We start from the raw sequence: 25079 nt of genomic DNA, 5'->3' as shown, positions 1-25079 counted from the left end.
CTGGTACCCCTCTCACTCTAGAGAGCTCTCCTTTCTGTTCTCGCCTTCCCTTAAGAAACTTTCACTTCCTTCCCTCTATTACGCCCAAGATTCATTCTTCGACTCTGTAAGACAAGAACCCTCCAATGGTGCCATGTTAGAGTTAAAGATGATCAAAAGTTGTGTCTTCGTTTTTGGAAGGCACTGGTCACGTCCCTGTGGTTGAGGGCTAGTCGGAGACTGAAGTCAAAGGGATTCAGGTATGCAGCTTTACTCCTTGTACTCAGAAGGATAAATCTCTCTTGAGTCTACAGAAGGCGGAAGACAAGGCTTATAAAGATCATTATCAAGTCTTCCAAGAGGTAGGAGGTATAGTGCTTAAAATATTTTTGCATTTGGGAGCGAGTATAATTTCATAGGTGGGTGGGGCTATCATCTATTTGGAAGATACTCGGGACACTGAAAGAGATTAGGGGCGGGGACTGGGTGAATGTCTACTCAGGTTTCACAAAGGAGTTAATGTATTATTAAAGCTAATGGGCCCCTACAAGGAAAGTTAATGGATATTAAGTTTGCTTAAATGAATTACATATTAACAAAGTCACAAGAAATCTACTATCTGCCAATTTAGATAATATCTGATCATTTCTGTTTTCCCATTATAGGGACATTACACCACAATAGTTTTGGTGATATGAAAATTATAAGCATGATGCCTATAATGAAGCTACATAATGATGGAGATGAAATGAATTAACAAGAAAAACCTGCATTATGTAATGTTAAATTGAGCCAAACACTCTGAGTAAGAAAAGGTGAGAACAGGATTGGCGTCTTGGAAGCAACTTTTCACATTTAATTTTAGCCACAAGGTGGAGAAACGATCAGGAGCCACATTTTACACCTTTCCCTGGCCCCCGTTTTGCTCAGGCAATGGTGGCCCTCAAGACAAATGCTCACTTCTAGCCCCGGAACCTGCGAATATGGCCTTATTTGGAAAAAGACGTCTTTGCGGGTGTATCAAGTTCAGGATCTTGAGATAAGACCATTCTGGATTAGCTGGGTGGGCACTAACTCCAACAGCAAATGTCCTTATTAGGACACATGCAGAGAAGAGAAGGCCAAGTTGAGACAAAGCAAGAGGTGAGAAAGACATGGCTCACGCCAAGGACTATCTGGGGCCCCCAGGAGCCAGAAAAGGCAAGGAAAGCTCTTCTCCCAGAGCCTTTTGAATGAGTGTGGCCCTCCTAACACCTCAACTTTGGTTTTCAGTCCTCTAGAACTATGAGAGAATAAATTGGTCGTGTTAAGCCATGAAGTTGGTGATAGTTATGGCAGCGCTAGGAAATTAACAGAGAGATGGTAACGCTTTGCCTTTATCAGACACCCGGGGGGTTGCCTTTCTAACCAAACTCTTATACCAGTCCCACTCTGCACACTCCAATGTCACCTGCCATCTTTCAGACGCTCAGTTACAGATCTCTGATAAAAAAGTGAGATGTTGGCTGCTTGGCCACAACTTTGCTGCAAGGATGGTTTTGGGCAGAAAACATTTTGGCAAGCACAAGAGTCCACAGAGAAAACAAGGAGAGCGTCTTCAGTTCATTGGGCACAGCGAGGAGACAACCTCAGTCCCCACGATCTAGCTGTTATTGATGAAGCCATTGAGATTGTGGCACCGATCCCAAAGAGTTCCACTTTTAAACTCATTGCTATACTTTAAGTTAAAAATGGAAGAGAACATGCAATTTAAAACAAAATGCTGATGGAGAATGGGAAGAAAAGCCCCTCTCTCTATATATAAAAAAAAATTCAGCACTTCTGCCGGGGCTAAGAAAGTGGGAGGGACCACCCTCGATTGTGAAGTTGACATAGAAATGATTATCGTCAACACTCACAAAGTGCAATTAATTAAGTCATGTGATAGAACAGATTGGAATCATTTTAAAGTTTTCCATTTGGGTTAAGTGTAGTATTTTGAAAATCCTCACTGGCACTCTATAGTATGGCAGTGTTTCAGTAAAATAATCCTTTGATTATTTTACTACTGAGACAACAAGATATAAACTCTATCATATGTATTCAATAAATGGCTTCTCAAGTGTTTTTCACCAACTGCTACTCTGTGCCCTCAGGATAAAACATTCAGGTACTGCTATGATTGGAACAAAGGCCTGTGTCCTTCCCTCCCCAAATTCCTGTGCTGGAATCCCACTGGGGTGATATGAGGAGGCGGGGCCTTTGGGAGGTGCTCAGGTCATGGGGGCGGAGCCCTCACGAATGGGATTAGTGCCCTCCAGAAAGCTGCTCTGGCGATCTCTAGCCCCTTCCTCCAGGAGGGGATACAGGGCCGAGGCAGTGGCTCTGAACCAGGAAGAGGGAGGGTTTTCTCTAGAACACAGCCGTGCCGGTGCGCCTTGTTCTCGGACTTCCTCGCCTCCAGAATGGAGTCATAAATGACTGTTGCTCATGAGCTACTCGGTGCTACTTTGTTAGAGCAGCCTGAACGGACGAAGACAGGTACTCACACTGTACTTCAAGGTACCGCTGGGTCTGCAAGTTTCCGGTGACAGCTGGATGCTCCACCTGACAGATCACGGGGACCCCGTCGTCCTCCTTGTGCACCTTCAGCATCAGCTGACTGGTCACTGTGTACATGTCTGACCACTCCTCCACCTCCGATTTGCCTGGGGGACACGGAATATGCCGAGACATCAGAGCTGAGTGAATTCCTATCACTCTGTTTCTACAGGCTCCTGTCCCCGCCCCGACACTGTTGTTGTACCCGAGACGATGGAAGTCACTCGGGTTAAGGGTATGCTGTGGGTAGATAACGGATAAAATAAGAATTTTCTACTTCTCAACCTTGCGGGAGAGTATGTAAGATGTATTTCTACCCCACATAATAGATACTATTTTTATTCAAATATATTACATATGTTGTCTTCTATCTTGAAACCTCCCACAAAAAAGGCAGCTGAAAGTTGAACCACGTTGCCATCTGACTGCTTATGGCATTTTGGAGGAGGAAAAAGAGAAGTGCTTTGCACCCCTAACCACCATCTGAACTTGAAACGTCTAGTAGGCTGTCATGTGGTTTAAAAATTCCAGGACATCATCCAAATCCCTGAAGTAATTCAATCAGGAACAGAGATATAAACAAGCCCCGATGCCCACCTCCCTCAGCAACAATTACCAGGGAAAGTAACTAACTGGATTTACATAATTGAAATTGTAATTGAAATGTTTAAACTCTGAGACTTTTGGAAGACCACAAAACAACAGCGGCAACAACAACAAAACCGCACTGGCAGTGGGTAGAGCAAAGTAAGATAGAGGCTTCGGGCCAGATGGGAGACACGTCCAAGAACACCCAGAAAAGGAGGGAGGAGGCTTCCGGACGGGATGAATAGGCCAAGGCGGCCCCTTTCCTGAACTCGGCGCTCCCTGGGACATGGCGCACCATTAACTTTCTTTTAATGTTTTGTACTTATCGGTACGCATTTAATGGCTGAATTCACTTAGAAAAGCAGAGGGGAAATGAGAAACTCCTTCCTTCCAAAACCATACCTAGGAAATAGGAGATTAAATAGAGCAAGCTTTTTGAAACTGAAGCTGTTATATATAGATTTATCTGTTTCTAGATATAGATTTTTACATCCCCTTTTCTAAAAGGCCTTACTCTTTTCTTCCTGGCACTCTTGATTTATTCAAGAAGCACACACGGAGCACTTACCTTGGCCCAGACACAGCTGCACGCTTTACAAACATTCACTCATTTCATCTGCCCAAGAATTGCATACACTCTGTAATAGTAATATCCCCATTTTAGCAGAAATGGCTAAACACAGCTGGCACGTCTGTCAGATGACCAGAGCTGTCCGAACCGTGGGTACTACTTCCGAAGAAGCCTTGGAAGGGAAGGGGTAGGAGGGCTGAGCCACCCTTGTTAACTCAGGATGGCCGACACAGAAGGCTCAGCCTGGGTCCAGGCTGCAGCGGAGGTGCTGCCGAAGGGGGCAGATATTGGAAGGTACAGGAATCCAACGAGGGGCAGCCTTGGCCAAGGGAGACAGGGTGGGGAACAGCGTTAAAGGAGCGGCCTGAGCCATAATCACAAATGGTGAACTTTGCAAAAGAGCAGGCTGGTGAAACATGCACATGAGCTACGGATTCCACGAGAAAGGGGGTGTCTGCAGATCCTCAGCGAGGGTACAATCCTTCTCACACTTAACGCACCTGCCCCTACAGGAAAGCGGAGTCAGTGAGCTGATGGTGCAAGGATCCGTGTTAGAAGGAGGCAGAATTCACCGTGTTTTTAAAATGTCTAACATGACAATTTGGGGAGCTGACCCATTGTAGGTCAGCAGGTGAATGAGAACTGAGGGACAACACGGACGCCTGGAGTTCAGGGGAACACCCCAACAGTGGCTCTTCCTTGTCTAAAGTGTTCTAGTTCTTTCTGAGCACCGGAGTCAAAATCTAGCAGCACCTTGCCCCACAAACCCTCAAACCACAGGGGGAGGATATGCATTAGAGTCAATAAGATGCCTTCAGGCTGTGGCTTCAGACGCATTTAGTAATTGATTAGGAGCCCTGTTTATGTGGGAATTTTTGTTTTAGGGACATGTTTGGCATTCATCTTTCGTCTCCCCCAGGGTGTGGCCCTGCTGGAGTCAGGGGCCCGCCCACTACTTCTGGAAAGGGCAGCCTGCCCCTCACCTTTTAGCTCCTTGTTCCCTTTGAACCACCTGATGGTTGTGGCTGGTTTGCTGGCCATGGCGGTGCAGTTGACTTCAATCTCCTCACCCTCCACCGCTGTGTCTTTCTGGATATCGATCATCAGGTTGCGTGGAGGGACTACAAATGAAACACAGAATCCATTTCTGCACATAGCCTTCTTTTCATCAGACATTCGCACCACCGCTACCAAAGAGAGGAGACAACCAGTGGACATTCCTGATGGGATTTTAAAACGAACTGCCACCAGAGGGGAAAAAAGAAGCACAAAGACATCATTGAGAGTGTGAATTATGTCAAAGTTGTTAATTGAGGATTTCTCTCCTAAAATTATCTTATAAAATGCCCAGCCTCCCACTCCTGAGTCATCAGTGACCAAGTTATAGCAACAGTGGTATTAGTTACCATCGGTTATTAGAAAACTGACCAGAACGTAGATCTAAAAGTAAGACAAGTACACACTAGTGCATTTATCATCCTCATTGGGAAGGACCTGGAAGGACTCTCTGTTCTTGAACTCAGTCCTTGGATTTCAATCGTCGTATGAAAGATCTTGAAGATAATCACCAAAGATCGAAAACTTAAAAGTGCCTTAAAAGAATCGCTCACCATAAGCACAAACGGAAAACTCGTGCTTTAGAACGAGTTCTGTTCCGTTGAAATTATCCGTAAAGAACTGGGATACCATCATGACCTCCGACAGACGGCGTTGTAATAAAATCCGCAGGAAGATGTGGTAAGGTAGGACATGCCAGTTAATTTGCCTTAATTTTCCCATGTTCTGAAATCTAAAGGTCCAGATTTTAGAAAGCAAAGGTGAAAGAGACTATTAAGTGCCTGCAAGTCCATTTTATATGTCAGAAATAAAACCACTCTTCTTTAAGCATATTAAGCATATGGAATAAGATGGAATAAAATATTTGGGGGCTAAAGTGCGGAATATCAAATCCAGAGAAGGTAGGGTGATGGGGATGGTGAGAGAAGCAGGTTATCTTTTATGAAACTGAGCTGACAGCGAGACTTCACATCAGGTGCAACCTTACCACAAGACGGAGCTTCTTGAAATAAAAATCAGTAGGAATACGGAATTCGGCAGAGTGAATCTCAGACTATGTGCTCTGACCACCATGAATAAGCAAAGACAGTTCTGAGAGTTATGATTAATAAGTTTCTCAACTCAGAAGAGAAACAAGAAATTAAATATGTATAAACATGCCATCCTGATGATCAAGTTGAATAATATATCTCTGATACCGCTTCAATAAATTATGGGATTAAACCACGTATTTGGGATTTCCAACTGTTTGAGTCCAATGTAAAATTCTGTGCACAGGGAGACTTTTACATTGACTTGAAGCACTTGAAAACTCCTACAGAGAACGATGGAAAAGAAAAAGGAAAAATGGCATGTTGCTTATGTTTCCCAGCAAGACAGTGTGTGTGTGGGGTGTGTGTGTGTGTGTGTGTGTGTGTGTGGAGGGGTGACTATTAGAGCAAAAGCAGGTCCCTTCCTTGTTTCCCACGGAAAAGGAAAAGAAGACATTTGCTCAAGCGGATGCGTTGCCAAAGTGATATGGCCCAAATGAGTCGTTAAATGTGGCAAAGAGCTACCCTCGCTTACATTTAAAAATATATATATATATATAAGCATAAAGAGAGTCTAACATCCAGTTTGGAGCTGCACATCTGCCAGTGTTTTAAGAGACACAGAAAGGCAGTGACGAAAGTAAATGGGGCGACTTTAGCTCGCTATTTCCTGAACGTAGATATTCTTGCCAGATGACCATCAGGATGGTTATAGATTCTCATCACACATGCCTAGAGAGTTGATAGGGAATCCACACAGAGACTAGATGTTTTGGACCAACAAATACTACCAAATTCTGAGTGCGGTATCGTAGGACTATCAAAACAAAATGCTATTGTTAGAGCGAATGTCGGAGGAAAAGATTGCCCAAGCCTGAAGAAAATAAGATCCCGGTGAGCTAGGAGGAAGAAAGTAAGAGGCAAGAGGATGAAATCACCAAAGAGTAAAAGACATAGGAACGCCACCCCCACCCACAGCCCCCCACATGGAGGAATCAAAGTCAGACAATAGTATTTCTATCAAGGTTCAGACAGAAGTAAAAGGAGAGTGATGGGAATCATTCTTGATGTTGGCATATGCCATGACGCCCAACGAGAAATGGAATTGAGTACAGTAACTGAGAAGTAATATGCAATTTAAGGAAATTCAATCTGAGTAGGGGAGACTCAGAGAAAGCGATCCTCTTTGGATAGGACAAAGAGGGCAATGGAGTCTGGCGGATTCCAGTCTGCTTGTGTAACTTTGGAGGAAAACCTTGCAGTAGCTCTGTGGTAACCTGGGAATCTCAGCAGGAAGAGATCCCGGAGTCATTAAAAGTTCCTGCACGCTCCACCGTCAAGTCTCAATGGCACCCAGCCTCCCAACACGGGCTTTGCCAGGCATTTGTTTCCTGTGTGTTCCTGGGGCTCTTTCCTTCATTCTCTCCTTTCCCAAGCTGGGCCTGAAGACAGCTTAGCCCTCTTCATCACAGGCTTCCCCTAACCACCACTAGCTGCTCCTCCTCGGTGGTCTTTCTGTCTGTAAGATGGAGGCAGTCGTGGAAGGGACAGCACGTTCTTTCTGCGTTAGCAATCACGACAGCCAGTTCAAAGGAAGGAGGTGAAAAAGTGCACGTACAACTGAGGCCAGAGGAACGCCTACCAGTGCTTCTTAGATATTGTTTGGAGGCTCAGAGCCTGACCAGCAGCAAAGAGACTCTCTTTGTTCTGGATTACCTATTGGTTGACATTGCCCATGCTGCTTCTTCCTCTCCTACAAGAGATACGCCATCAAGTCCCCTGACCCTTCAGGGGGACGCCCATACCCATACTAGGTCCTCGGGTCATCTTCCCGAAGAGCTGACTGACATCATCTAACTTCACTTTGCTAAAGTGAACATGGGGACAACTTGCCACGTCTTGGAAAACGGGACCAGTGCAGAAAAATAAAGAAGTTGTTGTTGAGAAGAGCATCCTGAGAAAGAGTTGAGTGACTTTATTCCAAGTCCACAGTGTTTTCAAGATTGTGGCCAGGACTTCTGACTTCACTAAGATGAGAAGAAGAAAACAGTCAAGGGGAGTGGGAACTGTGGTTTGCAAACCTAAAATCAAATCTAATCATGGGAGTCATAATGGTTTGTTGATATTAGCTATAAAGGTGACTTCTCTGATTTTTTTTTTTTTTTTTAAGCACAAGAAAGCTTTGGGAAATAGAAACGAGGTGATTTAAGTCTTTCTAAAAAAAAAAAAATGGGAACAGACAAGAAAAACTCCAAGTTTATTTTGGTCTATTAATTGCATCCCATTCTCCGTTCTCCCTTCAACTCCACAATGCCTACTGAAATATAAAAGTGATTAGTAAAGTATAAAAATCCATTTGTGGGAAAAATGAATTAAAACCGCTACTAACCAGAGAATACACTTAAACGTGCTCTACTAAACAGACACATTTAGTAAAAACTGCCTGCGGCCGTTAAGGAAAACAACCAAAGATGTATGTAAGGAGGTGCATACAGATGAAAACCTGAATGAAAATCACAGGGGGAAATACTAGAAAATAGCAAAGAAATGTCAAGGTTCTTCTTAGCTAACCTCAAATCTATAAGAGTGCTCATTATAAACATTACGCCTACAACATTAAAAAAAATCAGCAATATCAAGATGAGTCACACGTTAATTACAACAAAGGAGGAGTCTTAAAGCTATTCAGTATGTGAAATCTCACTCCAAAACCCTTTGAAATAATTAGGTTCTCCTGTTCCTGGAATCTTAAGAGTGAACACTAATCTTGGAAGGACAGGACTGTAATAATATTGCTGCTATTATCAGTAACTATATTTATCTTAAAGGGGTGTATTCTCTTTCTCATTACACTGTTTCCACGAATACTGGTATAAAGGGAGTTCTACACTATGATCTAGAGAAAGGAACAAAGTCACACAAGTGGAAGGAGTGAATGTAGTATCCTAAAAGGCACCCAAATGTGTGCAAAATACCATTGGCGAGTTTTCAGTTTTTACATGGGTCAGATAATACACGTAACAGCAACTAACAAATAACCATCTCCACGTCTTATAATTATGCTGAAATTTTTGCTGAATGCTTCAAACAACTAATAGACACATGCACTAAAGTGAGCATCTCCAACCTATCAAGAAGTTTGACAGCTGTGTAAGTATATACGGAGTCCTTTTCAGAGAACCATAGATAGAAACAAAGATGCTAATAGATCACTCTTCATTCATTAGAATATCTGAAAATTCTAAACCTTAGGAAGAAGGTTTGAATATAGGAGTATCAGTGGAAATTGTCAGATTTTGGAATATGAAAGACTCAAACACTGATGACAACAATTTCACTCCGTCAAAGACTCCTAGAGTCAATTCAATGGAAAGAATATTAAATGAATACATAATATCTGCAGAAAAAGCATCTCCCAGTATTACTCTCAAGTATGTTTAAGTTAATGCTTCTATACAATACAAGCAGGAACCTATTACTTCTAGAATAATCAGACCTCCAACAGGATTACAGGCATAAATGCCTCTCGAAAGTCTAGCACTGTCAGGCTGACTCCCAAGCACTGGGTATATTCATGCAAACTGGCCCAATCCAGTGGGTCTGCGAACAAATGTACCTGATTCTGGAAACCGACAGGGAGTCACTGCTTGCCCATGGCCAGACGTACACCCGAAGACAAAAGATGTGCACCTTCAGGGAAAAGTCTCAAAAATGGCAGCATTTGGGATTTTACTGAAAACAACCCAGGCTAAAAGACACAAAGGTTGTGAGGCAGAACTGTAGGGTCTGTTTCAAAGCCTACGGTTCTAGATTTGTGCCATGTGCTTTGTAACCCAGGCGGGATGGCTCATCTCTCATCATTTCTTCCTGTGAAAGAGAGTCAGGTAGACTATCTTTAGATGTAGAAAACACCCTAGAAACTATACTATCCCATTCCACTGTTGTAACTCTCGTGCAAAGGCCATAATCAATGATGGGTCTGTGGGCGGATGGTTGGCTATTGGAGTCACAGTCTGCACATTGTTTTCAAATACTTCTCAACAACTACATGGACAGAAAACCTTAAGGCACACCTGCAAAACACCAAAAGAAGTCATCCCAGCAAAACCTTTCACGCTTATTATTTCTTCAGGTTTAATAGGGATTATGCTAAAATTAAAGCAGACACATACATCTGAAAGTCATCTATCGTTCAACACAGACCCTGTTAGAAATTGCAACAAGACTTCCCCAAATCAATATTCCTCTTATCAAGAACATGTATGTAAGCACTAGGGACATGTTTTAGTTTAATGAATGAAGAATTATTTCCCCTTTTACAGCTGTGTTTAAACAGAGTAATGAGGCAGCAGCCCCATATGGACATCCATAAATACATGTATGTTCACACACACCAAGCAGAAACGTCCTTCATATTTATCTTTCCTCCTTAATCTTCATATCATTACACCGAAAAGCTGCACTCTGCCGCCGCAAATAGACTTTGATGCATCGTCTTTCTGAAGGTGTAAATCAGAGATCTTGCCTCATGCCTTAGTGTACGTCCTTGAAAACTCGGTTTCAAAAACCCACATCAGCTGCTGTTATGTACTGGTGGACACATTTGTCTAAGAGGTGACTAATTCAGACCACCTTCAACACAGGGATATCTGCTGACTCCATCAAAATCTAAATATGGAAACTTAGCTACTGGAATTTTCCTGAAAATCACAACCTGCTGATCGTCATCGAAGACATTCAACTCCCTCGGAGTGTCCTCAGCAGCCTGTCTACAGGCCTGGCTTATTATCAGCCTCCTCTCCCTAGAAGCTCTCAATTCTTTTATGTCCAATGGTTGTAATTTGTGGCAAAGTGTGTGTTCATGGGGTATGATTTTTACAGCATCATCTAGAGTAGAAGCAATACACAAGGCAGTGAGTAAAGCCAGAGATGAGGAGATCAAGGATATTAAATGAGATGTAACGCAGAAGGAAAAATCATTGAGGGGATTTTATAAGTGAGCTCTGCCACAGGGTACAGTACAGATGTGGTAGCCCACCTCCTTTTCTCCTGCACAGAAGGGACCAAAAAAAAAAAAAAAAAAAAAATCCTGGTCGTTCAGAAGCAATGACGTTTCATGTGGTGAGTGATTCATCTCAGGGCTCTAAATTCTCTGGATCTTTGCTTCTGAAGCTTGAGGGTTGAACCCAAGAGCAGGTGGGATCTATAAAGACTGCTGATTGCCATTCCTTAAAGTGTTTGGTAAAATAGGCTATTTTTAAAATTCCGCAATATGGGCAGCGATCCTTCCTAAAACAGGTTTGAAGAGCAAAATTTACCATTAGCCTCTTCCTTGCTGCTGGAGGCCGTCCGCTAGTAAGGGCTCCCCCACTCCGTTTCCCAGGACACACCCCCACGCGTTCCTTACCCAGCACTGTGATTGTGGTGTAGCTTTCCTGTGGGGGGTCAGTGTAGAGCTGGCAAAAGTATCTTCCTTCATCCGAAATTGAGACGTTTGTCAGCGACACTTTGAGTTCACTGCTAGAAAAATTCAGCAACTGAAACCTGCTGTCCTTCAAAGCTATGAAACAAAACACAGAGGTAGTGATTAGGGGGAAGACAACAGACAGTCCGTCTTCCCTACCTAGGGGAGGAGAGAGTTAGGGGATTCAAAAGGCCGCAACGGAGAAGAAAAATGGAGCGAGTCTTTGTGCACCTGTTGGGTACTTCTTCATACTTCCTGAATTACTATTTTGGGCTTCTGCAACAACCCCACGTAGACAAATAACCTTCTGCCAAAGGAAACTGACACACACGGGGGCCTGTGGTGCAGCCGCACACCCGTGCGCGCACACACACGCATGCACGCACACGCATGCACGCACGCGTGCACGCACACCCCTTGCTGTCCGTTACCAGCCCTGATTCATAAATTGTTTCAGATTTTCTATCGGAGTTCGATAAAATGAAAACAGAAGGAAAGCGCAGGCTGCAGGCCCTGAAAAGTTCAGTTTTTTGAGTTGTCTCTAAAAATCTGAGGCCTTGCAAAAAAAGAAAAACTGGTTCCAAATTATAAAGATAAAAAAAATCATTATTAGTAATTTCAGAAACAAAACGGAAGTCATTAAAAAAAAAAACTTCACAGCGAAACAATCTGATTTAACTTGGATGCACCTTTGTATTTGGTTTGGTTGGAGGTGTAGCTGCCCAGAGTCCATGACCTCGGGCCTCCCCAAGGCTCAGACCTGGCCTGCAGTTTTCTAATTGCATTCAACTTCACAACAGGAAGCATAGGAAACCAGAGTCACTGCAAAAGTCACGTATGTGGGTTTTTTATTCATTTTAAATATTCACTTTTAAAGTCCTTAATGTCAATTTTGGCAAAGGCTAGCTTTCATTCATAATGACCAAAATTCCCTCTAAGAGTGACCGGCCCCTCTTTGTTGACCTTCCTTCATCCTCTGCAATGTTCCTTAGTTTTACCAACTCTTTCCCTAGTTCCTGAATGTTCTGGGGTGTTGGAGAGAACGGGGACAGGCAGATGCGAAGGGACATTCCTCAACATCTGCTTTGATTAGCCACCCATGCTCCCAAAGAGCCATTTTTTGAAAGACTCTGACATGCATGTGAACCATTTCTGGGATATACAATTAAGTTCTGACGATTACCTACAGGGATATCACATTTGGTAAGATTTCAGCCCATGGTAACCTCTGTCTACCAGAGGTTATGGTGATAGGACATTTTGGTTTTCTCTTTATAGGCACACATTGCCTTGGAAACTTCCATCTTCAAACCGAACAGACCACCCTTCAGAATGCTGTATTTTCCTTGCCTTACCCTATTTGAGTTGTTTGTGTCAGCGAAGTATTTGGGACTCAATTGCAATTCACCTTGAATTACTACAATCAATTCCTATTGCAAAGTAAGACTGCTTTACTTTTAAAAGGGACCATTCAAGGTTTCTATTAAGTAGAAAGATTATGATTGCATGTCTCTTCTTCCCTCTGAAGAACTGACTAAACTTTAAGCATCTAACATTAAATTTAGAAAAGGAGGCCTTGGCAATCTCTTTATCAAGACAACATGTAGGAAAAAAAGTTGCCACCTAATGCTACGGAGATGAAAACTTACGCCTGAAGTCTCTGAAATAAATGGTCTGCCTGTTGGGATTCAGAAGCTGAATCACAGAGTCGTCACTCTTATTGACTTGGCAGCTGATGGTTGCAACTTCTCCCTCGATCACTGTCACGTCTTTCGTAAACAAATTCTGTCCATCGCCTTAAAAAAAAACGAGAGAAAAGAATTTCCATCAATTAAAATTTGGTTCATGGCTCAGTAAGAACGAGAGACAAGAAATGTATTCCAAATGGGCACCACGGGCAACACTGGTGTGGCTCCCATCTTCCTCCACCGTCCATGAAGGGGGTCCGTTCACCCCAGAGAGACCCAGGGGCAAAATGCAACTGAGGCTGGGATCAACATGCTCTCAGAAGTCGTGATGCCAACGTCCCGGCCTCCGCTATCTTGTACCGGTTGAGGAGTACGTTGGAAAGGTACGGAAGGGTCAGAGAGTTGGCTTTTCTAAGAAGCTGCCACTCTCAGGGATGGAGTAGGGGAGAAGCATATACTCACCCTCAGCTCACATGCCCTTGAGCTAAGCTATTTGGTCGCCTCACAGGAAACTCTAGGGGTCACTTAATAGGAGCAGAGAGGCGGGCTCAGTAAATAATCTCATCTTGTTAGCGGATGTCGTCATTCTCAAGGTATAGGTAGTTCAGCTGTTCACTGTGTGGGAGAGTGAGGACCTACCCAACTAGGACTGTCTGGAAGCCCAGTAAAATCCTGGGAAGGTTCCTAGTTCAGTCTGTTACTCTGCTCTCAGAAACTCATGACTTCACGACTCACCCAGAGCCCCAGGCAGTCCTGAGCCTTGCCCCTTCTGTCGATGGCCCCCCATCTAGCCATTTAGACTTTCTCCTTCAGAACTCCTCACCAAGTCAAGGCTTTCGGATTCACTGATAGAAGGCTCATTCCCACAGCTAATCTCATTTGTTGCTTCTGTGATTAGTGACAGGAGCCGAGGCCCCTTGTAAATGACCCATATGATCCACAGCACAGGTAGGGAAAGAAGAGAATTCAACTGACGAGCAAAAGATGAAGTAATTGTTGAATGTCCTGTTCTGCACCAGCACAGCAGAGCATACAGAAATACAGGGCACTGTCCTGATCTTCCAGAAACCGCCAGGTGGGTGGAAATGGGTATCGAATCTGCACGTACGAAGTAAAAAGTGTAGCATGGGCAATGGGTATGGTGGTCGATCAGGAAGGGGAAGAAGATGATTGCTTTTTGGCTGTATGATTTCAAGTAAAGCATTTAAAGTCCCTGAACCAGTTTCTCATCTGCAAAATGGGGACAGTAATTCAAAGCCTTCTCAGAGAGCTGTCAGAAGGACTGAGGAAGGCAATAAATATAGATCATTTAGCACTGAGTCTAGCTTCCTATAAGACTGAATAAATGGTGGCTGCCATCATCCTCACCATCCTCTTTCTAGTTGTCAAATCCCAACATTTACTAGGCAACTCCACGTGGTGAGTGGTGTGGATCTAAGAATGGAGTCTCCCGGTCCCTCTTCCTAAGCTTTCTAGGTGACTATAGATCAGGGTGGTTCCTTCATTCCCCCCCACCAAAACAAACAAACAAACAAAAACAAAAGAAAAGCCCAAACCCCAACTTTGTCACAGTTAGAAACAAAGGTCAAAGATAAATACTATTGTGAGAGAGAGAGTGTGCATAGAGATGTATTAGACGAAATGGAGGATTTCCACCTGCTACTGTAATTTCTGCTGAAGGATCCTTTTTTGGCAGGACACAGTGAGGAAGTGTGACAAGGGTGTCTGAGATGGCTTTAAGCCAAATCTACCTAGAAACAGACCAGCCTCTGATAGAGGATTAGAAGGGAGGGAACTAGGGGATAAGGACAAAATTATTAGAGCCACAGACAAACAGAAATTCTTGGTGCTTGAGGAGCCAACCAACGTGAAACCCCAACCTTGAGATCTCTGATGCAGGGAATTAACCTCGGTGTGAGCACGCAGGCCCACAGGGCTTGTATCGAGCGAAAGGGGAAATTTTCCCTAGTTTGATCCAGCAGTGAAGGCTTAGTGGGCTGAACAATGTTGTGGAATAACAACAAAGAGAAAAAGTGATCAAAAAAAAAAAATCATACAAAAAACAATCCCAAGAAACAAAAACAAAAACAAAACCCACGAAGGAATGCTTCTTTTTCCCTCCGCAGATTTCTGTGACAAACCCAGAATTCAGAAGTCGGCTGGAGGGAGCAGTGTATTCCCAGACTGGAGAAAAGAACAAGGAAAGGGAAATTCCTGCCAATCAAACAAGCTTCTCAAGGTGTTTTTTTCCTGGCCCTGGCAAAAGTATGTACAGAAAGGACGATACCCTTATTTCCTCAGGGTAACCCAATCTAGTAAGAAAATTAAAGAAAAATTAAACCGCACAATTCCAGCGTTGCATCGGTTTGAAGTCACGGGACTTGCTGTAAGGCGACTAGAATACCAAATGGGGTCTACTGGGTTGCGGGCAGAGAGTTCTTCTATCTAAAGAAGTCTGTTACCAACATAAATAAGAATCTCCCACTTCTAAAAGGAACCCATAGAGGGGTGCCTGGGTGGCTCAGTGGGTTAAAGTCTCTGCCTTCGGCTCAGGTCATGATCCCAGGGTCCTGGGATCGAGCCCTGCATCGGGCTCTCTGCTCAGCAGGGAGCCTGCTTCCCTTCCTCTCTCTCTGCCTGCCTCTCTGCCTACTTGTGATCTCTGTCTGTCAAATAAATAAAATCTTAAAAAAAAAAAATATATATATATATATATATAAAAGGAACCATAGAAAGACTGCCCGGGGATAGGCCTCAGTCCCTTCAACATCAACCACGCCTTACAGATCCTGACCACCATCTTGGGGGGTACTGAAACTTAAAGCCAGTTACAATTCCACTGGACCCTAATAAGATGCTTTCTGTAGAACTATACCTTTTAGTGTCAGTCCTTCCTCGGAATGCTGGTGTATTCTCTCTGAATACCATCCAGACCCACATTAAGGCTCTCAGACATTAGCAGAGGAGACGGGAGACAAAGAGGAGGTGACTGTGATTCTATGTTTTACGCAATTAAGGTAATAAAACAGGGGTGTTGCTTGTTAAAAAGTGTACACTTTCTTAATTACTACTTATAATTAGGTAACATAAGACCGGATCACTTTGGTGTGTTATTATGAAGTCCTTCAGGTAAAATTTTTGCCATCTGCACATTTTTGCCCTCGTGTGCTCTGCTGCACGATGGGCTCTGCAAATCTGTGGTGGTATCATCTTTGCTACCGTATTATTTGTTGAAATTGCTAAAGCCAACCTCAAATCCGATGTCTCAGAAAATGACAGATCCTTGCTATGTTAACATGGTTATAATACTAATGCTAAAAAAATCACAAGCGATAATGAAGTATTTTGCCGAAAGAGATCAGAGTGCCTTGGCTGATGGTGGTGGCCCGAGAATGGGTCACTGTAAAAATCACCAATAAATTACACGGGTCAGCTGGACAGCAGTTACATTAAACAGAGCTCCATACTTCGAGGCGCCATAGGACGGCTGCGATGGAATAATAATGACCTATTTATTTGAGGCGCAGGATGTGAATGACAGTGATGAAAATACGATTTGTATGTCAGTACTCTTAACTGCCTGAAGCCTTTCTGTAAAAATAATTTCTGCTCACATCCTCAAATATTTCTTCCAAACAGAAGGGTGCACTGTGACTTGATAAATTTCCCCTTGAAATAGATATCATGACAATTAGGTTGTTACAGAACACAACTTGATGTGTAGCAAAAGGGTACAAACAGGCCACGTAGGGGCCATTCTTAAATAATCCGTTTAAGAAAAACCTTCCTGATTTTCTAAAACTCAATTAGCAGATATACTGTCAAGGCAGAAACAGCACATGTTCTGGGCAAGAGAAATCAAGTAGGTACAACATACCGTAGCCATTAAATAAGGCTGTTAACAGCAAGGTAATTTATTTTAAGGGCGGAACAATGTCTGACAAGTATAGACATTTTTGACTGCTAATTGGTGTATATGGGTGAGGTTTAAGAGACAGAATCAAACTGGATTTTTATTTATATCAGCAATTGTATTCCCTACAACTTTCCGATTTGCCCCCCAATTTCTAAAATTACAACTCTGGCTCTGGTGAGGCCAGCAAGTCTCCCGCAGTAAACTAGAAGCTGCTAGGACATTTATCGCAAGACAGAGAAAGCATATTGTCTAAGAAAAGAAAAACAAAAATTCTATGATTAGTAAAGACCATTTCAGCTGAATGGGTTAGGGCTGGGGTGGGGGTGCCACGGGCTACTCTGTCCCCTATTCATTCAGTCTTCAACAGGCTTAACTTATGGATTCTTTCCTGAAACCTCATTTGGTTACAAACTATTTCTAAGGCTTTACACACAACCCTAGCACCGACGGGCATCTCCCTCATCCACGATATGGCCGCCTGAAGAGGATGATGGGGCAGATCTTAGAGCCTGACGCTAGAATGAGAAGCAGGGGAGCGCCTGGGTGGCTCAGTGGGTTAAAGCCTCTGCCTTCGGCTCGGGTCATGATCCCGGGGTCCTGGGATCGAGCCCCACATCGGGCTCTCTGCTCAGTGGGGAGCCTGCTTCCCATTCTCTCTCTGCCTGCCTCTCTGCCTACTTGTGATCTCTGTCTGTCAAATAAATAAATAAATAAATCTTTAAAAAAAAAAAAAACAAAAACCAGAATGAGAAGCAGTGAAGGGAGCAAACGTTTCTCCAGGGCCGGGCACTGCACTGGCTGCTTTTGCACACGTTTCCCTCTCAAACTCCTGGAGTTTTCAATACCCCCACTTTAAAAGTGGAGAACCGGAAACCCAGAGAAGTTCAAACAAGTTGCCTCATGTAATTTAGCTAAGTGCCGGGGCCGGTGTTTGAACCCAGTTCCGTCAGCTTCCTCTGGCCCATACAGTTTGTACTTTTCACCCAGCCAACCTCAGGCTCTGCTGCCAAGGTTCTCTTGGCTCTGCCTTGGAGAATTTACTTGTTTTTAAAGAGGGTTATTTCCCTATGAGCAACCTCTGATTTTTTTTTTTTAATTTCCATAATTTATCCAGAACACAATTACGCACTTGAAGATGAGAGAGAGAGTGTCCTGACTGTAAAGCACCTTGTTTACTACGGCGTCTTCTGCTCGGCACTCAGCACACTTTGCCCCTGGAGAATGCCTTCATTACCAGCGCATGGTGGCCATTTGCCAGCACAGGGAGCTCGCCCCCGCGGCCTGGCTGCTAATAAAGAAAGCACTTCATTTACACCAGGGGAGTCTCTCCAGTCAAGTCCATAATAAAAGGGCAAGTCATAGTTAGAACAGAATTTGGTTTATACTATGGCAACTATGTAAACTCTTACTGACACCGAGGAACACAGATGACTCTTAACCGGGAAGACAGTTTGCCCAGAGAAAGAGCAAATGGAGTCCCTTGACCTACTCCTTTAGTAGCAAAATCATATTAAGGCTGTATGTAAGACTGAACCTAGCATGAAATCGGCACAGTCAGGTTGTCTAAACAGGCAAAAGTCGAACCAAAAATACAGAATGCAAAAACAAAACAAAACAACAACAACAACAAAACCCCCCCAAAATGAACAAACCCTGCCAATGATCAACGTAGTCATTAACTCCAAAGAGCCACCCTTGTTCTTGAAACTTTGCTCTAATTAAAGGCTCAGGAATATTAATTCTTCCCCTCCAAGAGAGATCTAAGTTTAGACTTTGCAAAGAGTCAAAACACTTGTTTTTGAAAACCTTATTATTGGGGCACCGGGGTGGCTCAGTCAGTTAAGCATCTGCCTTTGGCTCAGGTCATGATCTCAGGTCCTGGGTTTGAGCCCCGCAAGAGACTGCTTCTCCCTTCTCCCTCTGCAGCTCCCCCTGCTTGTTCTCTCTTTCTCTGTCAAATAAATAAATAAATAAATAAGATCTTAAAAACAAAGAAAAGAAAAGAAAACCTTATTTTCTATTGGTTTGTGAGCCCTCTGTGTCTTAAAGTTTCAAATGGCTTTGCCCCACTTCTGTCTGTGGGGTCCCCACTTTTATAACGTTTGGTATGTGCCCAACTTGAAAGAACCACACTTGCCCCCGACCCGATTAAAACCATCACCAAGAGAGGCCCCATGATTCCTGCTAACACTTCCGAGAGCTAGCACTAGAAATGAGTATGGTTCAGGAAAAGAAAAAAAAATAAGATTCTGTCGAAACCCAGAGGGAAAAATCTTTCCAGCTGCGTGTGTTCCCCCAAGTCAACGTAAACACAGTGTTCACTACAAATCATTAACAAAGCCATTAAGATTTGATTTCTATCTAAGCAATTATTTTGTACAGCATATTTTGTACATTTCCTTTAAAAGACTCAATCCTATCTTTCAATTCATTAAACTGTTCCTTGCATTTATAGCATTTTATATCAAATCAGAAACCTATTTGAATTAATAAGAATTACAGTAAAAGTAATTTGAAAATAAATTATTTGAAGTTCAAGCCACGAAGGCTTTTGATGAAAGAGTTTAGTCCCATTTAAATATTACAGTAATGTTTTTAGTCATCCAAAGTGCAGAGGAGAGACCGTGAGAACCAGCGTCCAAAAAGATAAGCCCATCAACCTGCATTAAGGTTAAGGACAAGACCACTTCAACATAAATAGAACTCTTTATTACAAAGAGAGGCGATACTTCAATCCTTTGTGAATAGTTGAGTATTTATTTAAAAATCAAAGGCATTCAATCTGTCTGCTGTTTACAAAGCTTGTCTTCACCTTTTTGATCGCCATCCGTGTTTGGCTATCCCGAACAGTTAAGTCGAATGTTCCAAGGACTGCCTACTCAGTGGTCCAAATGATTACCAGTGCGAACCCTGCAGCTCATAAGAGTTTGGAGTTAAAATAAACTAAACCGACTCCCCAAATAACCAAATGGGCAAGATGATGTGACATCGACCAAAGCGTGTCATTTGCGTCACCTTCTTTTTCGCAAAACCCTTATGAAATCAAAGGTCAGCAGAACTGAAAGGAAGCTCTCAGGAGAACACTCCCATTTTGTAGACGAAGGTACTAGAGCTCAGGGAGGGGAAACAGCCGGTCACTTGGCGAGCTCGAGGCCCAGGCAAAAGCAGAGGTCACATCTCCCATTGGGCCACCAACGTATTTCTACTCTTGGCTATTTCTGAATAACATTTATTGGTTTGTTTCTAAATACAAAAGCAATATATGCTTGAGGTTTTTGTTTGTTTTGAAACTTTGTTTTACGTGTAGTATTTAGAATACCGTATCCTATAGTATGGAGATGGTCAGGATCTCACCAAGAATCTCCTGTAATATAATTATCGTTGTGTCACTTGAGCTTATGGAAGGAAAAAAAATTACTGAATTTAATCTAATCTCCTTTTATAATCAGTAAAAGGTGAGGCAAATTTTTGAGCGGCAAGTTAAAGAGTAATCTTCCTCAGTGCTGGTTTTTTCTTCAATTAAAATTGTTGATTTCCCCTGAATATAAAACAAAAAAATATCATCTGACACAAAATTAAGCTATTCATGAATATTCTGTATACACATTCTTGTTTAGTTGACTAATGGCAAATTAACGTTCTCTATTTTAGCTTAAACACATACTATAGGTATGTTTGATTAGCATTGAATTCCAAAAGCTGATTACTATGCATGCTTTGATTATGTAATTACATAATAGAGTATAATGGCTCCTTTGGAGTCATTATGATCTATATGGCAAATATGTTTCAGTTTTGCTATAGTTTAAATACACGTTGAGATGACAGCTCATAACAAGGCTCCACTTTTCAGTCTTATCAGCTAAATGGGCATTTCCCCATTCATCCCAACATCTCCTTGACACCAATTAAAGCCTATTGTGTCAGGCTGCATACACTGCATACACATACAAAGAGAAATCCCCTTTGTTTTCTTGGCATTCAAAAAAGGACATTAACTTTAAAGGCTGTATTAAGCAAAAGGCCTGGGTTGGTTTTTTTTTTTTTTTTTTAAAGAGGCTGAAATTCCATCTTTCATCCAACCTTTGAAAGGTCTGCAGGGAATCACATCTAGTTCATCAATCACTTCTCAGACAACCACAAGGGGGTTAAAGATGGAATTTCACCTTTAACTCCAAAATGCACAGGAAGGGGGACCAGCCAAGAATATTGATACTTATGGCAGTGGTTGGCCACAACGCATTCAGCTTAGGGTCTAACCGAACATCAACCACACCAAGTTATACAAAGGTCCAGTTTTGCAAATCTCAGGCCTTGCAAATCCTTTGTATTTTGAAGCTCCCTTTGGAAGGGGTAGTATAAAACAGCACCGCCAGATTTTACTTTCCACAGTTCCAAGCCTAGTTTTTGGTGGATTTAAGGCCAACAAATTTATCTAGTGAATAGATTTTAGATAATTCCGCCATCAACTTGGAAACTGGAAAGCAGTCAGGTTTTAAAATGGGACAAACGTTATTGTAAAGAATTATGTAAAGTTTCTCTTGTCCCCATGAAATCCTTTAATCTTGCACTACTTCGTTTGCAAGAAGAGCTGTTTCTGCTTTTCTCTTCTAAGGGAATGATCCCTTACACCATGCCAAACCAAAGGTGACCGGAGTCTTAACTTGAAAGACTAATAATCATCAAACTGTTTTTACCTTTAGGTCTATTGGTTTTCAACATTAGGGCTGAGGAACTGAGGTCAAGCACAGTCCAACTGGTATTTACATATGGGATAAGAATCTCTTTTGTGAAAGGAAACATTGATTAGAAGTGTGAAAACTCTTTGCAAGGAAGATTGGGACAAAAGAAAGTAGTTATAGCATCTGTGCCTGTTCTATTTCAATTGTAACCATCACAGGAGCTGCTCTGCCTTGAAAAGACTGAGCTCAATAGGACTTTTTAATCAGAGCCCCCAGCACCAAAGGGGCCAAGCCATTATGACGCTTAAGGTCCAAGCTGCCAGATCCCATAAAATGTGGAGGCACAGTCCCCTCCATGAGAATGTGTGTTGGGAGTGATACCTATCCATTAAAGACGAACCAGCTTTTTCACTAAATTTCACCTGTCAAGAAAGCAAAGGGCAATACAAGAAATGAGTATACAGATAAACTATGCGAGGTAATAATAATAATCACTGAATCTTCACATAGAAAGGTTAAAATCCTAGACTTTTTTTTGGCTCTTCACATAGAAAGGTTAAAATCCTAGACTTTTTTTTTTTTCTCCATTAACTTCTTTGCATAGCCAGACAGATTTTGTGGCTTTTTGTGGATCAAAAAGATGGCATCTTTTTTTGGAGGGAGGAAAGCCTAGTCTTGAAGAAAAACTCCTTCCGGAGGACAGGTTTTATGAGAATTAAAAAAGAAGTCCCCAGAGTGGAAAAGTCACTTTTATTTGCTGCCAGGATGGCATTCAAATCACCTTGCTGAAGAGTCTTTTATACTTGGTAAATCTGCTTAGGGAGGGGCTTTTGGGAGAAAAGGGGGCTCTTAAAAAAATATTCATAAAAAACAAACAAGCAAACAAACAAAACCAACAAGCCACCATCATCCAACTTGGACTTTGGAGGAGTACAATCTGAAGACTGAGGCTCTTATAAAATTAATTGTGTTGGCAAAGCAAGTAGATTCTTCTCAATGGATTTGATTCTGTGATGCTCGTTTATGGCAAAAGAAGAATAAAAGAACAGTTTTAGACTGAGCTGCTCCTAGTAGCAATTCAAGGGTGGGTGGTATTCCAGCATTTCAAAATAGATCATTTCTCTTAGACAGAATGTGCTGAAGGCCAACTGTTGATCTTGTGTATCAACCGCTTTATAATGAACTGATGATACGAGATTATATTCCCAGGGATATATCGAATGACGACTTTGTAGAGTGAGAACCAGCTGTGTAAAATTCCCCTACCTGTGTGCACGGGCTATTGGGGAAGAAAGTCACATTCTAAGAGGGAGGAATCCTGTAGGCAGAAGCTGGGATCTGACAAACCACAGGCTCGCATGCCCTCCAACACAGCACTCCTATGTCCCCAAGTCAGCTCAGGCCTGGGGTAATGGGAATTGACAACTGTAATTCACAAATAGAGCTACCCACTTCTCCCAACCACAGGCTGTTCATAACTAAAGATTTACATGATGAAAACTCAAAATACATACTGATGTATTTGGGAAACCGCAAAGGAAGATACAAATATTAGGTTTTATTATTCCTAAAAAGACTTAAGGCAACTTGGACTTCTCTTTCAACCCAGAAGACCTATTAGCAGCCAAACGATTTATAATATTATACATCGCAGCGGCCTCTGGCGAGCTATCACCCTGTAAGAAAATATAATGTTGCCTTTTTTTCTAACCAAATGAAAAATCTAGGATTTCAAGGCTATGGGGATGTGGTTGCTTTTCTATAAGTGACACTTGTCAATGGCCCTAAGTCGTAAGCTGATTAGAGATGGAGATTGTTTACAATAGTTGCTGTTACTAACTGCTCCTCTTAAAGTTCTTTAAATTGAATTTCCTCAGAACCCCTATCTCAAGTCTCAATGGGAAGGGCCCATGTGTTCCCTTATTTGTTATACTTGGATTTTAAGCACCTAATTTAATATCATTTTCCCTTTGATAAGAGGTACCATGATTAAACTGAGGTCACTTTTCTCTTGAACTCACTAAAAGCTGGTCCTTTTTTGTTTTTTTTCCCTTCACATTTGCCTCCAGGATGTCAAAAGACTAACAATAAGTATAAGATATTTAAAATCACAAGGCTATAACATGTAACGATAATCACTACACACAGGGAAGAAGAGGGAAGGGACTGCTTTTCTCCCAGTCCCGGGGCAAGAGAAACAAATTATTTCTTCTCCAAAGTGTTCATTATTATTTAAAATTTTTTTTAATATCCAGAAAACTCCCACTATTCCTGGAGGGGGTATTATTTTAATCACCAGCATGATAACAACAGCTAATATATTTTTAAAGTGTTTTCTATGTGCCAGACACTATGCTTTACATTATCTCATTTAACCCTCAACAATCCTAGGGGGTTCATCATTTTACTATTGCCCCCATTATACAGACAAGGAAACAGATTTAGGGAAGTTAATTAAGTGGCTGGAACCAATACCTGAACCATTGCCTATTTAACTCCAGATCTTGGGGCGCCTGGGTGGCTCAGTAGGTTAAGCCTCTGCCTTTGGCTCAGGTCATGATCTCAGGGTCCTGGGATCGAGCCCCGCATCGGGCTCTCTGCTCAGCGGGAAGCCTGCTTCCCCCTTCTCTCTCTGCCTGCCTCTCTGCCTACTTGTGATCTCTCTCTGTCAAATAAATAACATCTTTAAAAAAATAATTCTAGATCTGGTGTTATTAACAATTACACGATATTAATGAGGCTTTATGATGCCAAAGCGCAGAGGGGAAGTGCTGGAAGGATCTACTGTACCTCATTTATATGATTTAGGAATAAAGCTAAGGTCATACGCTTAGGACATAAGGGAACGTGAAGCCTACCAGCGATTGCACGTTCTAATAGGCGACCCTGGAAAAAATCCTCTCTCTAACCAGAGTCCAGACACCGGCCCTTCAGTATTTAGAGGGAAGATGTCTGTTCTGCTGAATGATCCGAACTCAAAAACAGCCTGACTGCAAGTTCAGGCATTTACAGTATCTGCTTCAAGGGTGTTCATTAGTATTGACAACCTATGTGACTGAAATTTGGCTGTAATAGCAAGTCTCTTTCTACGTCTCATCGTTCATTTTTCCTGCCAACAAGAGCCACTGAAAACCTTCCAAATTTAAAGCTTAGAGCCGACAGGACAAGCAAGTGAGGATATCAGTTGGAACACATCAGATATGGACTCAGAGAGAATGTCAGCTTCAACTGACATTACTAGAGAAACAGAAAACGAGGGAACGGGAGGGATCGAGGTTTCAGATTCTCATTCTAGAGAGTCCTCCGAGTGTGTGTAATATGGTTTGTGCAAGAAACAGCTGTAAATCCATGATAATCATCATGCTGAATAATGCTGCAACGTTCAACTTACTCACATCTCCTACCAGGAAGCCGAGTAGCTTTGGACTATCATAGGAAATGACAATTTCTTAGCTGGAAAATCGGGGTCCGTGACTAAGGCCCTTATTGGTGAGTTATTCCCTCTACCATTTGTCAGTCATAAA

At 42.4% G+C, this 25079-nt stretch overlaps 1 protein-coding gene across 4 annotated transcripts in view; it reads right to left on the bottom strand.

Moving 5' to 3' along the window:
* The window catches only part of CADM1 (cell adhesion molecule 1), a 321945-nt gene that overhangs the window by 50314 nt on the left and 246552 nt on the right, over window positions 1-25079 (bottom strand). For all 4 annotated transcript variants that reach the window (XM_080815950.1, XM_080815949.1, XM_080815951.1 and 1 more), the window contains exons 2-5: window positions 12919-13065; window positions 11213-11365; window positions 4702-4839; window positions 2508-2666 (exon numbers count right to left, since the gene is read on the bottom strand). In XM_080815950.1, coding sequence (XP_080672076.1) covers window positions 2508-2666; window positions 4702-4839; window positions 11213-11365; window positions 12919-13065 — 597 coding nt within the window. The remainder of the gene's footprint in view (window positions 1-2507; window positions 2667-4701; window positions 4840-11212; window positions 11366-12918; window positions 13066-25079) is intronic.

This window comes from Martes martes, assembly GCF_963455335.1.
Source record: "Martes martes genome assembly, chromosome: 10".
Classification (NCBI taxonomy): Eukaryota; Metazoa; Chordata; class Mammalia; order Carnivora; family Mustelidae; genus Martes; species Martes martes.
This window is presented reverse-complemented; position numbering and strand designations above follow the sequence as displayed.